The sequence below is a fragment of the Xyrauchen texanus genome, chromosome 41 (genome assembly GCF_025860055.1).
Source record: "Xyrauchen texanus isolate HMW12.3.18 chromosome 41, RBS_HiC_50CHRs, whole genome shotgun sequence".
NCBI lineage: Eukaryota > Metazoa > Chordata > Actinopteri > Cypriniformes > Catostomidae > Xyrauchen > Xyrauchen texanus.
The window spans coordinates 5833798-5849193 of NC_068316.1; the positions used below are offsets into that span (position 1 = coordinate 5833798).

The following is a 15396-nucleotide window of genomic DNA, read 5'->3' on the forward strand; positions in this document are numbered from 1 at the left end:
ACTAGATGTCAGCAGAGGACAGGAAACCATGCACAGTGCTTCCATGATACTTAAAACGACCATTCTGATATTTTTGTCATTGGTCTTGATGTGGCATCTGTTAATTTTTTCATTATATGAAAAGCACAGGAAGACAGAAAGAGGTTTATATTTCATTTCTCCACGCATCCTCACTGTTTTGCCCTGTAAAAAGCTAATAATCATTTAAAAAACCTACAATCATATCTACCATCATCTCTTATGTAGATGTCTTATAATTTTTGGGGTCTATTGTCCTTCTTATTTTGCCCCTTTTTTCTTCTATTCACACCCGTGACCAAAGTGTTAAACTGTTTTTGTCAATATTTCCAGATTTGTTCTTCTGTTTCCAACCTATCTTCAACTAAAAGGGCTTTCCAGCTTCTTCTCAATTAGACGAGCCCTTTGATGGTTGGGGGCACTGCTTTTCCCCAATTGCCCCACATTGCACTGAAGGTGTCACTATGGCTTTCTTGGACAAATGCCCCCTCCAGGACAGAAAATGACCATTTTCGAATTTGCGTTACATGGAAACATTGAACTGAATCATAATCAGTCATTTTATTGCTAATTGTTTGGCCTAAACAGAACAGTCCCGGACAATAGCCATCAACAACTTTTAAAAAAAGTTAACAAAAACCACCCCAGGATGCTTTTTAACTCCGATCCTAACGGACTCGATTGACTCTGACCAAAATATATGTTAAATCACGAACACATGGAGATTTGCCAAGACATTCTCTGTTTTTTGTTTTTCCTTCTTTTCCTATTTCTTTATTTTCATTTTTGGCTGTTCTTGTTTTGGGTTCTGTGTCTGATACGACATTGAGCATGGGTGAAATCTTAGCTGGGCGACAGATAGTCACACTTGATACTGAACGCAACAAATGGCGCTTCGTTAACTTCGTAAACGTCTCTGTTTCGCCTTCATTAACAAGACTGCAGCTTTGTAAAACAAGTCATACTCAAATGCGATGCTAGTCGAGGTCTCGATGCTGCTTTTAGCTTCGTTCAAACTGCCAGCGAAACGCTTCGACAAAACGACCTCATCTCGTTCATTTTCAATTAGAGCTCGCGACTTCCGGTGACGGTCGACCGTTGGCGACCGGATGTGGGCGTGTCCAGCGACGCGACAAAGTTGAGAAACGTTTAACTTTATGCAAATGAAGAGCGACTTTCGGGAGCGACAGCCAATAGGAGAGAAGATGGTAGAGCTCACGTGATCCTAATATTTTAGTAATAATATTAATTGTAAATAAACAGTGATGTTTACACTCTCCATACACACCACTAGTGACCTAACCGCCAGCCACTGTCGACATGCAGCGACAAAGTAGCTGGTAGTGTGAACGCAGCTTAAGCAACGGAACCCTCAACCAAAATGTGTGAATCCATATGGGTGACATAGCTTTTGTTTGTGTTGACCAATACGCTGACTGACAAAATCACATTATGTTATGATTCGTTTATAAAGCTGCATTGTTTAGTTGGTACCGGTGTCACAGCGATGTCCAAGTGCCATTTGTGTGCTCTGTGTTAAGTTTGAAAATGTATTATGAAGGCCTTCATAAACGTAGAGGAGCATAGGGACGTATCGAAAGTATCGTATTTACAAAACGGTTAAGAAATGACGTGTTGCACCGACCGACCTGTATGAATGTAGTATATATTTGTGACCCATAATGTTTTATTTTTTAATTGTTTGCTTATTCATTTTTTATTTCATGATGATGTGGTAAGATGAAACTGTTCCATGCATTGCACACTGTTTTCATTTTTTTTTTTTATATATATATATCATTCATTAATGGACAAATATAGACTGCCGTATATCTTGTATTCATTTGATTTACAATGGTATTCTATAGAAAAGTATATTCTATACATATATGAGAATTATGAAACAGCGCCTCTAGTCAAATTCTCTCTTATGGGAACTGCAATGTGTGGCTCTGCCTGTTGACTATTTCCACGTAAACCTGTGATTTGTATGGTGTCTGTATATATCAAAACGAAATAAACTGTTGAAAAATATACATCAGCCTAGTTTATTTGAGTTGATGATATGCGAGCGAGCGTTTCATCCTGTTTTGTATGAGACCATGACGTTGTTTGTCGGGTATGAGTGCTTAGTCATGTTGTACTGTGAGTGTTTCTGGTTCATTTTTGGTTTAAATGAAGTTTTATGAGAAAATGAGATAACTAAAAGACTTCTTTTCCCCCCATAACAGCATTTTCTAGCCTCTTTTTTCAAGCAAAGACGTCTTCAAATCCAGAATTGGGATGTGCAAATTAATTTCTTGTGCATTTTCTTCTGTTTTTGCTCTTTGAAATGCTTTTGTGAAAATTTAACCCTAATTCTGCAGATTTTCTTGTATGCATAAAAACATGTTTATAGCGGATTTGCAGGATTCAACAGGTGGCGGCCTCGTACCGTCGAAAAGACGTGGCGTAATAATACTTTCTTTCCATTTTCCCCCATCTAACTTGTCTTAACTTTCTTGTATTTATTTATAAATTTGCATATATTGTTGTTGCATTGTTTGAATTTCTTGCACTGATGGTTCTGTGGTTGGTAAAGCCACAGGGAGGCGCCAGAGATCTTAAAAAGAGAGCTCTCGGTGGGGTTTATTTGTGTGTTGTTATTGGTCGAACTTGATATTATTCGTTGTTGTTTTGTGTGTCTGTTTGGTCTGTTGTATATTTCGTGTAATCTCTCTCTTTATATATACTGCACGCTCAATGTGCCGCTGTATGTTTGCATTGTTCTGCTTGCGTGTTATTTGGGCCTCTCGAGAATTTTATTTTCCATTTTGCAATTTATGTTGTCCCCCACAACATACCAACTCACACTTCACTGCACACACACACACATACACACAATAGAGATAAGGTACAACTCCCACACAACTTCACATCCCTCCCTACCTCCATGGATGTTCATGGACGGTTCCTCGTTCTGACAGATTGTCTTGTTTCTTTGCAGTCACGGAAAGCCAGTGAGCAGGCAAAGAGCTTTGAGAGTAAAACTGACAGTATAGGCAGTGGAAGGGCCATACCCATCAAACAGGTACGTGGCCTCATTTGTACTCTCATTAAATGAGGTGAGTACACTGCATTATGGTGAGAATGTACGCTGCTTATGAGGATTACTAAAATGTCAGGAATGGAAAGCGTGCTCCCAAAAATGAAAATTCTGTCATTGTATTCTCACCCTAATGCTCTTCCAAACCGATATGACTTTCGTTCTCCCATGAAACACAACAGAAGATTGTTACTTCCATTGCATGTTTTTTCCATTCAATGACAGCTAATGGTGACAGGCTAACAATCTGCCTAACATCTCCTTTTGTTTTCCATGGAGGAGAGAAGGTCTTACAGGTTTGGAACAACATGACTGTGAGTAAATGATATAATTTTCATTTTTGGGTCAACTATATGTCTTTAAACAGTTAAAGATTTTTGATCAAATTGATCATGATTGTTTGGGGCCCCACTGTTTTAGGCTTGCTCAGTCAGTTCGTCTGTACAACCAACAGATGTCAGTGTAACACTGTTATTAGGTTGACATACAGTTGTACTATCTAACCTGTTGTATGTGGTGATGTCAGTTGGTACAGAAAGATATTCAAGTACTTAATAACATAATAATTTGGCAACAAAGAAAAGGCTAAAGTATTTTATTTAAAATTTGTGTGTGACTTCAGCGTCATGTAAGAAATAGAAAGTTGTTATTCGGTTCTTTTCATGTTTAACAAATTAACATTACAGTATGAAAATTTACGGTCTAAAAATCCTCAAACATCTGATTTTGGATGTATTTTAAAATGAAAAATGTAGGTGTTATTCATGTCGAGAATTGTGCATTGACACATTTCCTTAATCAACGAGGAATGATTATTTAAAAAGATTGTAGCATCTTATTTAAGCATAGCTAATGTGTAAAACATTCTTCCTGAATAGAAAGTTTACATTTGGCCAAACTTTACATTTTGAAAGTGTGAAATTAAGGGTCCATTTCTTTCATTATGATGTAGCCTAAGAATCCGCACATGTACTTTAAAATAAATAAAAAAATTAATAATACATTTCAGTTTGTAGTAATGTACAGAAATGTATTGGGGGGTAAAAACATTGTCTCAAAGTGTTTAAACAATAAGTTTTGTTTTTAATGCACAAATTTGAACACTTTTAGCACAATATCTTCTTGAATGTCAGAAAGATCTATTGTTGTTTTAAGGTTTTATCTGGGTAATTAGCAGAAGAGCTTTATGTGGTAGTTGTCAGATATTTATTTTTTTCTTATAGAGTTGTTCATTGATGTGAGATTTTTTTAAAGCCTCTGATTCAATTTTAAATGAACCCTACCCTTAAACGTTTACCCCTGTCAGAGATAAGCGCCATCACATTAAACAGTCACCATCCCTATGACAAGAACTACATGAAACCCCTGACCCGAAAAATGCTTTTAACACAATAGTTAACAAATTGTTCTCCCAAAATCATATATCATTTATAAATAGTTTATAAAGTAATTTTCAATGGTTTAAAAAAACCGTAGTACTCTAGAAATACAGTAGTTTGCAAATAGTTATCTTAGAAATAGTTTACAAAAGCAATTTTAGGTTATCTTATCTTAGGCATAGTTTACAGAAGTAGTTTAGACATAGTTTACAAATAGTGGTTTGCACATAAAGTAGCTTAGAAATATTTTAAATGTAGTTTACAACCAGTGCTTTACAAATAAAATAACTTTAAAATAGTTGACAAAATTACTGAAGACATAGTTTACAAATAGTGGTTTGCAAATTAAGTAACTTAGAAATAATTGTAAGTAGTTTAAAAAGTTTGTGAAAGTGTTTTTGAAATAGTATATAAATTGTAGTTAATGACTTTAGTAAAGTTTAGACATAGTTTACAAATAGTGGTTTCTAATAAAGTAGCTTAGAAGCAGTTTACTATGTTTTTTCAGTTGAAGCGTAATTCAACATAGTTAGGTGTAATGCAGTTTCTATTGTGCGCTTCGAGAAAAATTGATTCATAAATAAATTAGGATTTGTATTGGTCAAGACAGTTAGTTTGTTAAACTATAAATCTAATGTAAATTAATTTAAATCTAATGATAACCTATATAAACTAAACTCCTTTTCCCCTAAAAATTAACATATGTAAAGTATATAAAGTATATATGGATGTGATACCATTACAATGGGAGTCTTGTGCAGAGTTAGCACATCACATGTCTATATCCTCTGTCAGCTTCCTTCATTGTTCATCAATTACACTCTAGCTTTCAAGATTATCCCTTCAAGAACAATCATTGTAATCTGTTTGTCTGTAGTGTAGAGTCACAGAGGGAGAATAGGAGAGAGGGGGGACGCTGGCCACGGTGGTATACCTTTCAATGGAGTTGATTGCCCGGCCAGTCAAATGCACAGTCAGGAAGATCAAAGTGCAGTGGGAGTATAATTGCCTCCCACTGGGCAAATTACACAGTGTGGACCCCCCATACCCCTCCCAGTCAGTAAAAATGATAAATAAGAGCAACAATAGCACTGATAGCTCAGGAGTGACACAGAGTGACTGTCAACACAAGGCTTTTGTGTTTAATCCTAGTAAGATTCCTCTTTCCTTTCCCTTCCTCTCATTTACTGACCACAAAGCTGGCCATAATGTTGATAGACATGTCAGTTTGAGCTACAGGAAGGCAGAGATCAGTGTCTGTGTGTCTATAGGTTTAAGAGATGGAGGAATAGACAGGTGTGTCACACCCAAATTCAAATTACCGTAATGTGTGCAAATGTTTAACTTTTGGGTTTATTCTCATTTTTCAATGGTGATTCTTAATACTGTAATACAGGGGGAAAAACTTTAATACAATAGTTTATTTAAATCAGCATAAATTAAAGGCAGCACAACATATACTGCCATGATGTGTAAATTCTTTACATTTTACATATAGTTATATTACAGTTTGAATTACAGTAGGGCTTAATTGTTTTAATTGTCATGAAAACATTGCAATGCAAATTTTTCATTTTAAAATTATATTATTTAAAGGGACAGTTCACCCAAAAATGAAAAATTCTCTCATCATTTACTCACCCTCATGCATCCCAGATGTGTATGACTATTTCTTCTGTGGAACACAAAGATTTTCAGAAAAAAATGTTTCGGCTCTGTAGGTCCAAACAGTGCAAGTCAATGATGACCAGTACTTTGAAGGTCCAAAAAGCATATACAAGCAGCATAAAAGTAATCAATAATACTCCAGAGGGCAAATCCATTTATTCAGATGTGATATGATGGGTGCAGGTGAGAAACGGATCAATATTTAAGTTATTTTTTACTATACAATTTCCTCCCTGCCATGTAGGTGGTGATATGCACAAATAATGTGAATTGCCAAAAACAAAAGACGACTGTCAAAGTGGAGAGTGATAGTGGAAAAAAAGTTTTTTTTCTCACCCACACCTATCATATCACTTCAGAAGACTTGGATTAAACCACTGGAGTCTTATGATTTACTTTTATGCTGCTTTTATATGCTTTTTAGACCTTCAAAGTACTGGTCATCATTGACTTGCATTGTAAGGACCTACAGAGCTGAGATATTCTTCTAAAAATCTTCATGTTCAGCAGAAGCAATAAAGTCATACACATCTGGGATGGCCTGAGGGTGAGTAGATGATGAGATAATTTTCATTTTTGGGTGAACTATTCCTTTAAGCAAAATATTTCGAAGTATAATTTCATTATTTTCATTTTGCAGTCAAGTGTTGACATTTTTTATGAGATTCACCCATTTATCCAAATTTCAAACCTTAACCTATCCCTTTCAAAAAAGTGGCTGTACTGTGATTGTATCAGATGGTAATATCATGGTGCTTTATATGATAACCATATTCCTGATGGATAAACATTCATCCAATGCATATTTAAAAAAACAACAACAACAAAAACATGGTATTACCATCTTCGATAAATCAAACAAACAAACAAACAAACAAACAAAACATGTCCAATACAACATGGTAATACCATGGTCTTTTTTTGGTTAGGTACATATTGAACCCAGCATCTCACAGTCTGACTTAATTATATCAAACTCACATACAGTATGACAAATTGTATAATATCTGAATTACAAATTACACAGAGTGAATTCATTGATTTATTTTTGTACAAATAGCTAATACCCCATAATCTTCCTCTGAGTATTGATGCAGGATGTTCATATTTCTTTCTTTCAAGCATTGATCTGTTTCAACACTGTAGGGTGTTGTTTAACTGATCATGTTTATGCATCCATGACTGTTGGAAACAGAAATGACTGCAAAACATCCATGTACATGAACAGACAGACGTCATTGCCAACGATGTCACCCAGCTCTACGTTTTGTTTATTGATATACCAAGCCAATTAGACTTCTGGAACATGGAAGTAATTGAATTAATAATGGAAGGCTAGTGGTGACTATTTTTGCTAATACTACAACATTGTTAAATTATTGATTCTGATTGGTTGATAAATGTTCTAAGGTGTTGATTCGTTTTCTATACTGTAGCTGTGCTCTATAAAGTAGTTTCAGGTTTGTTGACTCGATTAGTCACTTCGCCACGTTCTTTCCAAATTCGTGCCAGGTTTCAAATGAACAGAACTTCAAATACTGTAAAAAGGAGGTGTAACTTGGTTTCATGGTGACATGGCCGCATTGGAGCAAGCGCTGATTAGTTTACAAAAAGTAGCTTATAGTACAAACTAGTATTTGTTTGTTATACTTGTTATAGTAGAATAAAATGCATTTTATATGATATAATAATTGTAATGTTAATTGGTTATTGAAGGAAGGTTTCAGGTTCAGTGCAAGTTCAATCGACAGCTTTTGTGGCATAATGTTGATTACCACAAAAACAAAACAAAAATTCAACTCATCTTATTTTTAAAAAGAAGAAGAAAAAAAGAACATTTTGTTGTTAGAGTTAGACACATACAATAGAAGTGAATGGGGCCAGTCCATAAACATTAATATACTCATGGTTTCAAAAGTATAGCCACAGGATGTAAATATTATACATTTAAACATAATTTTACTGTAACAAATATGTTTAGCAACTTATTCTATTGCACTAAAATCATGTAAACGCAATAATGTTTATGTTTTGTGGCTTTACGTTTGAAATTGTTTATTTTACCATTTACTTCCATTATTACTGTTGCCACAATTATTATTATTTTTATAAACAAGGGACATGTCTAAATTATCTTTGTGGTAATCAACATTATTGCCATATAGTGCTTCAGTTGTATTGAACCTGGAACATTCCTTTAATGTTTAATGTAAAAATAACGTTAAAAGCACTCCTTTAAAACAACTGTTCCATTGAGGGGGCACCAAAAGTTTACAGGTTATAAATTGCATTTCTGGAGCGGTTGAGTCCAGTTTTTAGGAGAAAATATCCGTGAAGAGATCAGATCAATGCTTGGAGAGGATTAGAGCTTGATTGTCGGGTAAACACCATGATACCCAGTTGACCCCAGGTCAGCGCCTGATGTTTAGCAAGTCGTGTATTCACGTGGATTAGTCCCCTTCGGGTCAGGGCTGGCCAGTTAACACATCAGAGCCCCCCCACTTCCTTAGTCCCAACAGGAAGCGGTTAAAGAGCACAGGAATCTTCCCTAATCCCCTAATTAAGCAAAAACAGGCCATCCAAGCCCCCCTGTATTCCCTGCTGCCCACCTCTAAACATCTCACTGCACTTTCAGTCCTGGCCAGGCAGTGTTTGTCCTGGCTGGACATAAGGGGATAAGCGCTCAGTGAGTGTGTTTTTAAAAGAACAGCGGGATATTGATGGTGAGGCCTTGAGCAGGGGCTGGGACGGAGACTGGATGCTTTTGAAGAGCGCCGGATCACAGGGTCTAATCCTTGTGCTTGCAAAGGTCTGGGAGAGTTCGCCAACACAACAGGCTAAAGATTACACACAGAGTCTCTGCACAAATTGGATTTAGCCTCTGCTCTCTCATACCCCCCAAGACCAAAGCACTGATATGAGGATAAGAGTGAGTACCTCGCTAGTGTTAAAGAATTAATGTACTGTAGATGCACTTCAATACTCGATTCATAAAAGTCAAAGCGCGTGTTTACATGCACAGGAATGCACTGATTATTGATCAAAAATCTGCTTATTTTAAAAATGACAACGTAAGAAACCCGTTTACGACTATTCTCAACTTTTGACGTCAAAACCTAAACAGGCATGCGCACAGCACTTGTGCACATTGGATAAGCTGCTAAGAACACTGGTAAAGGCCTTTTATATCCTATGGGAAATTGGGGTAATGAGCAAAAAACTTGTGTCAATTGTTTTTTGCTCAAACCGTTAAAACCTGATAAAGGAACACCGTTTAAGGCGTTTACATGATCTTACACATTGTCGGCTTATCAAGCATAAAGGGTGTAAAAGAGCATGTATGTAAACACACTCAATGTTGAGGCACTTTCTATACTGAAGCTACATATATTATAACAAATTTAATAAATAAAAACCCTGTTTACTGTTTGCACTTCTGTCTCTGTAATAGCTTGCAAATCTTTTGGTTAACTTCGTACTAGCCTTCATTTTTTTAAGCTTCTTTGGATAAAAGTGCCTGCTAGATGAATACATGTAATGTCTTATGGACCTTAGTTTGGCTAGACTCAATATTTATTTTAATATAAATGAAAATGAGCCTGTAAGAGTGACACTACAAATAAAAATCAGTGGTCAAAATTTACACCAGACCTATTTACAGCAGACAAAACAAAAAATAGACCTACAAAGCGAAATTAACATTGCTTTGATGCAGGACAAATGTCCGTGCCAAATTTGTCCGTGTCATTTTAGCATTGTTGCGGTTGAAATTCACAACAGCTATATCAAAGTCACTAAATTATTTTATGCAGAAAAAACATAATATCACAAAAACAATGTGTGACTAAAGCCGCGGTTCCATCCCACATGTTGAAAAGAACAAAATTATAGATTTTTGATGTTGATCTTCTATTCCTAATAAATTCAGTTGGAGTTTATTCGGTATAAATGTATGTGTTTCCATCATAGTTTCCATCAAATAAAAAATTTAGCCACCTCAAGCGAACATATATAGTTTTTATTCACATTTTGGAGATTTTATTCACATCTTGGTGTTTCCATCTAGCAGTTTTTATGCAATAACCCAAAATATGCATAAAAACGTTGATGGAAACAGAGCTAATGGCCTTAAAGTAGGAATTAGTGTGTATGGCTCAAGTGATCCGTTTTAGCTGAATGTATACACAAGCTTTCACTCAGGTGTGGAAACTTTCATGTGTACTTTCTGGCATTGTATGTGGGTGTGATCATGTGTGTATGAGTATACTGACATCTCAGAGGTCAAGTAAACAGTGTTTTGAGGGTTATCACTTACTAAATGGTACAGTGATGGTAAAATAATACAGTGGTACTTTGATATGCATTAAAGTGTGGTACTGAATGATACTTCAAAGAATGTCATTGTATTACCACATGTCCAGACAAATATGGGATTACCATGATAGTATGCACCAAAAATAGATATAATATCATACAGTATATGAATGTAAACGAGGGGTTTTGAGTTCAGCTGTATATCCAGCGTGCATTTAATAAGTATGTTTTATACTATATGTTAACTATAGAAATCTTAAAATAAGTTTGCATTACTCTAACCATATTACTAATGTTTATGTCTATGTCTATGTTTTTTCCTCTCATTGCTTGCATTGTTTTCTGTCTTAAACAGGGAATTTTGTTAAAAAGAAGCGGAAAGTCTCTCAATAAGGAGTGGAAGAAGAAATATGTCACTCTATGTGACAATGGTCTGCTCACGTACCACCCCAGTTTACATGTGAGTATCTGTCTTTGGTGTATATTGATGCTATGACTTAATCGTTAAATCATTAAAATAATTTCTAAGATTACTCAAATGTTATTTATGGGGTCAGCATATCACTCTCCTCACAGTTTTACTCCCAAACAAAATTCTGCCTTACAATTGAGTGATTTACGAATGTTTTGCAAACTTGTTTGAATTTTTTTTTTTTAATTGCATAAAGCAAAGGATGTTCCAAAAGGCAGGTGGTATTTATGCATTTTTTCTAGGGCTGGGTATTGATTTCGAATCAATTCCAATTTAAATTCCATTTTATTTGGTTATATTTCAGCTATGTACTCATGTCTGATGATGAGCATGTAGCTCGAAACATCACGTTTTTGTCTCTTGGTGAGCTCATTACATTGATTTGGAAGTAACTGTGTGCCAACTTAGCTGTGTGAAGACCATGAAAACCATTTTGGGCATGAACCATGAAACATTAATAGCGTACATTTATCAAGGTTAACGTTAGAGAGAGCGGCCATGTAAAGTGGCTAACATTAGGCTACTACTTACATGTTTGAAATGATAAGCCATGTTTGAGGTCGATGAATGATAGGCGAAAGTTTGGATTTCCTGCCCGACATAATTACCACATGAAACAGCTGTGTTAACAGCTGTACTGCGTTACTTTGCCACTTCCTGTAGAGGTTTTTTTGTGACCAACAGACTAATTGAAATTTGGTCGACCAAGCCTCTTCTCATCGACTAACGTTTGGTTGACTATTAGGGGGCAGCCCTAGTAAGCAGACACTGAGTGTTTGTGTCAAATTGGAGGTAAACCCAGTGTATTGAACCCAGAATATTGCTTTAAAAGTTTCGATAAAAGTTAAGATGCTGCCCTAGTAGGCAGCTGCCATGTCGGTTTTATACAGCAAATCTGCTCACTTGATTTTTTTGGAACAGAGCTAAAGTGAGTTTAAGGGAAGTTGAGCATTTTCTGGGTTTCCAGTAAAACAGATGAGTTCTGGGCAGGTCAGCTGCTCTCCGGTTGCTACGGCAGTGAGCATTTCTTACGGCAGTCGCCACAGGAACACCACAGACCGATGCTCATGTATTATCTATCTCTGTCAGAACTCCCGCGCGGTCTTAATACAGTACATCCCACAATTCCCTCTTTGTTCCATGGCATTCTCACTTAGCTTTTTCTCTTTCAATTCTTCTCATTTGCATACACGCATCTCTTTGATGTCTATCTTTCCCTTCACATGTTTCTACAACGGTTTTGACATAGGTTAGTGAATAATAAGGGCTTCCTTATTAATATCCACTTGATAAAAAGCAGCATACCTTGACCGTACAAGACATTTGCAATGCTAAGTGGTCTCCACGGACTATGACCAAAATGTATACCTTGACCAAACACATGTCTCTCAAATCAATGGTGTGTTTATTAGCGATATAATGTGCATGTCGGTGATGTGTGTAATAGGCACACAATGCCACGGGCATCATAATCGCCACCGTTACAGACGTTTGGGTTTGGACACCTGTGGGTCGCGCATTTAGTGCAACGAGAAAGACGAAGAGAGACTTAAAGTGTGCGAGAGAGAGCAAGACTGTTTAATTTTCGCTGCAGCCAGCCAAGCTATCCCACAATCCCCTTCTGTTAATTCTGTCTGCTACATCAATTAAATTGTTTGTAGAAACTAATTGAATATGGCTTAATCACACATCTTAATGGCTTTCTGTGCCTCAAACTGGCTGTTAATTCCAGCAATAAAATGGAATGAGAGCGCTCACTGGGTAATTAGTACTGAGGCTTTTGAAGAAATTAGTGCTTTATGGGGCACAATAAAAGTGAAGAGGAGTTGGCAGGAGACACGTGAGGCCAAAATCTCGACTCGCCTCTTTTGTACTGAGCTGGGTGATTTGCACCTTGGCTTAACCCATTTGCTTGTTCTCAAACACACATGAAAATGGAATAGCCGATTTAAATGGGAATGAGGCTGCTTTGAGTCATTAATGCTAATTTAGCTAATCTGAGGCAATGTGGAAACAGGTGAAATCGATTGCGTGGGCTCTGTGGTTGTTTGTTTGTTTAAAGCTGTTTTTAAAGCTACAGGACTTCAAAAAATGAATTAGGCTGTGTTACACCTGGTCATCTGATCACAAGTGGACATGCAAGATACATCGTTGTTTACACCTGGTCATAATATGCATGCGTTTGACTACTTGTGTTCAGATTTTGCATTCAGATTCAAGCACTATGAAGTGGTAATTAAACCGCCCATAACCGGTGAAGTTTAAAACTCGACTGGAGTCACGTGGATTACTTTTATGCTGCCCAAGTATGACTTTTGGAACGTCAAAGAGCTGGCACCCATTTACTTCCATTATAAGGACCTGACAGACCTATATCTTCTTCTAAAAATCTTAATTTGTGTTTTGCTGAAGAAAGACAGTCATACACATCTGGGATGACATCAGGATAAGTGAATAATGAGAGTTTTAATTTTTGGGTGAACTATTCCTTAAAAAAAAAAGCAAAAATCGAAGTTAGAGTAAGGCACTTACAATGGTATTGAATGGGGCATGGGATATTTTCAGAGTTTAAAGTCAGAAATGTGAAGCTTATCATTTTATAAATGCACTTGCTTTAATTCTTCTGTTAAAACTCATGTATTATTTGAGCTGCCAAGTTATTTAAATCGTCATTTTAGGGTTTTAAGGTTTGTTGACATTATATCGTCATGGCAACGAAGTTGTACAATTTTATAACTAAGTTGTACAATTTTTATAACTTTTCTCAGAAAAGGTTAGTAAGTGATTTTATCACACTAAAATCATGTTAACATGCATATTGTTTACGTCTTGTGGCTGACATTGTGGTTAACGTTTACAGATTGACCCCATTAAAGTGCCTCACGGGAACCCAGATTGTCAAAATACATTTTTGTGGTAATCAATGTTATGCCACAAATGCTGTCGATTGAGCTCAACTTTTACTTTATATTTATACTTATACTTTAATATTACTTCTCATCTCAAAAGCATATTTTGGGCTCTGTTTACACCTGTCTTACACTAAATCTTACACTTACATTTAAATGGATCACCCAAAATGCATCTTATTACAAGGTGTAAACAGGACCATAGCTTATGGAACAGCTATGTCTATTCGTAGTGCCCTGTCCACATAGACTTGAGTCACTTAGGTAATTTGACACAAATGAAAACAAGGCTGCGAGGGATATAAGTAGTCCATTTAATATTTTATACTGATGTGTACTTGTGTGTTGATTATTCAGTCAAAGACATGTTGATAATATGTCAACAAATTTCCAGTGGTCAAAACTTGATGGGAAAATAAGCTAAAAAAGCTTTATTGGTCTTAGCTGGTCTCCCAGCCCTGTCAGGTAGGATTGGTTTGCTTGGGTTTAAAGGGGTTTTGGATAAGTTGGTCCACTTGACCAGGCAGGGAGACCAGCTAGACCATCTTAAACCAGCTAAGACCAGCAAACCATCATCAACTGGTTAAAAAGTGTTTTTTTTTTTTTTAGCAGGGAAATGTGAATTGTGAAAGTTGGTCTTGACCTAGGGCTTTAAGACCGTACTGCATATTGAACGGACTGTGCACCTTATTTTTATTTGCATTAAAATATATTGAAACTTCAAATGTCAGTTCAAATGTGGGTCTGATTTTTCATGTTAGGTCTAGAACTACATATTGGCCTATTTTGTTTTTCAGGACTACATGCAGAATGTCCACGGTAAAGAAATCGATCTGTTACGGACAACAGTGAAGGTACCTGGGAAGAGGCCGCCCAGAGCGGTGGTGACAGTCGCCCCAACAGCCAGCCCAAAAACCAATGGACTGACCAAGGACCACAGCACCTTGCAACTTGGTATTGGGGCCACAAGTGAGTGTGAAAGCTTCATTAGTAAAATCCCCTAAAATTAAAACAATTTTCTTTACCTGAAGATGCTTGTTTACACCAACATAGCAGAGTTAGAGGGATCATGACATGAGGAATCACATTTTCCTGGATATTTTGAAATAAATAAGAGGTCATTGTAATATAAAACATTCTGTTAGTTTCAGAACTCAAAACTTCCTCCTCACAGCAAAAAGAGCATTTGTTGAAACCAAGCTGCCAAAATGACTTGTTCTCTATTTCCTCTACATTGTCAAGTCAATTTGGTTTCATAACCTTTGACCACCAACTTGTACTGAGTCAAGTCATTTTTATTTGTTTAGCGCTTTCACAACACGCATCATTTAAAAGCAGCTTTACAGAAGATCAGGCCATAACAGAAGATAAAACTGTAATATCTATAATGTCTATGAGTCATCATTGTGTAGTTTGATAAAATACGATGGTGAATTGTATTCAGAAATAAGTAATTAAATAATAATTGTATTAATAACCCCAGTGAGCAAGCCGAAGACGACTGTAGCAAGGAACACAAAACTCCAGAAGATGTTGGTTAATGGAGAAAAA

General features: G+C 36.4%; 1 protein-coding gene across 4 annotated transcripts in view; it reads left to right on the forward strand.

Moving 5' to 3' along the window:
* LOC127634269 (arf-GAP with GTPase, ANK repeat and PH domain-containing protein 3-like) overlaps positions 1 to 15396 on the forward strand; it is a 217595-nt gene that overhangs the window by 138511 nt on the left and 63688 nt on the right. For all 4 annotated transcript variants that reach the window (XM_052113742.1, XM_052113743.1, XM_052113740.1 and 1 more), the window contains exons 9-11: positions 3005 to 3088; positions 10820 to 10924; positions 14643 to 14814. In XM_052113742.1, the coding sequence (XP_051969702.1) occupies positions 3005 to 3088; positions 10820 to 10924; positions 14643 to 14814 (361 nt within the window). The remainder of the gene's footprint in view (positions 1 to 3004; positions 3089 to 10819; positions 10925 to 14642; positions 14815 to 15396) is intronic.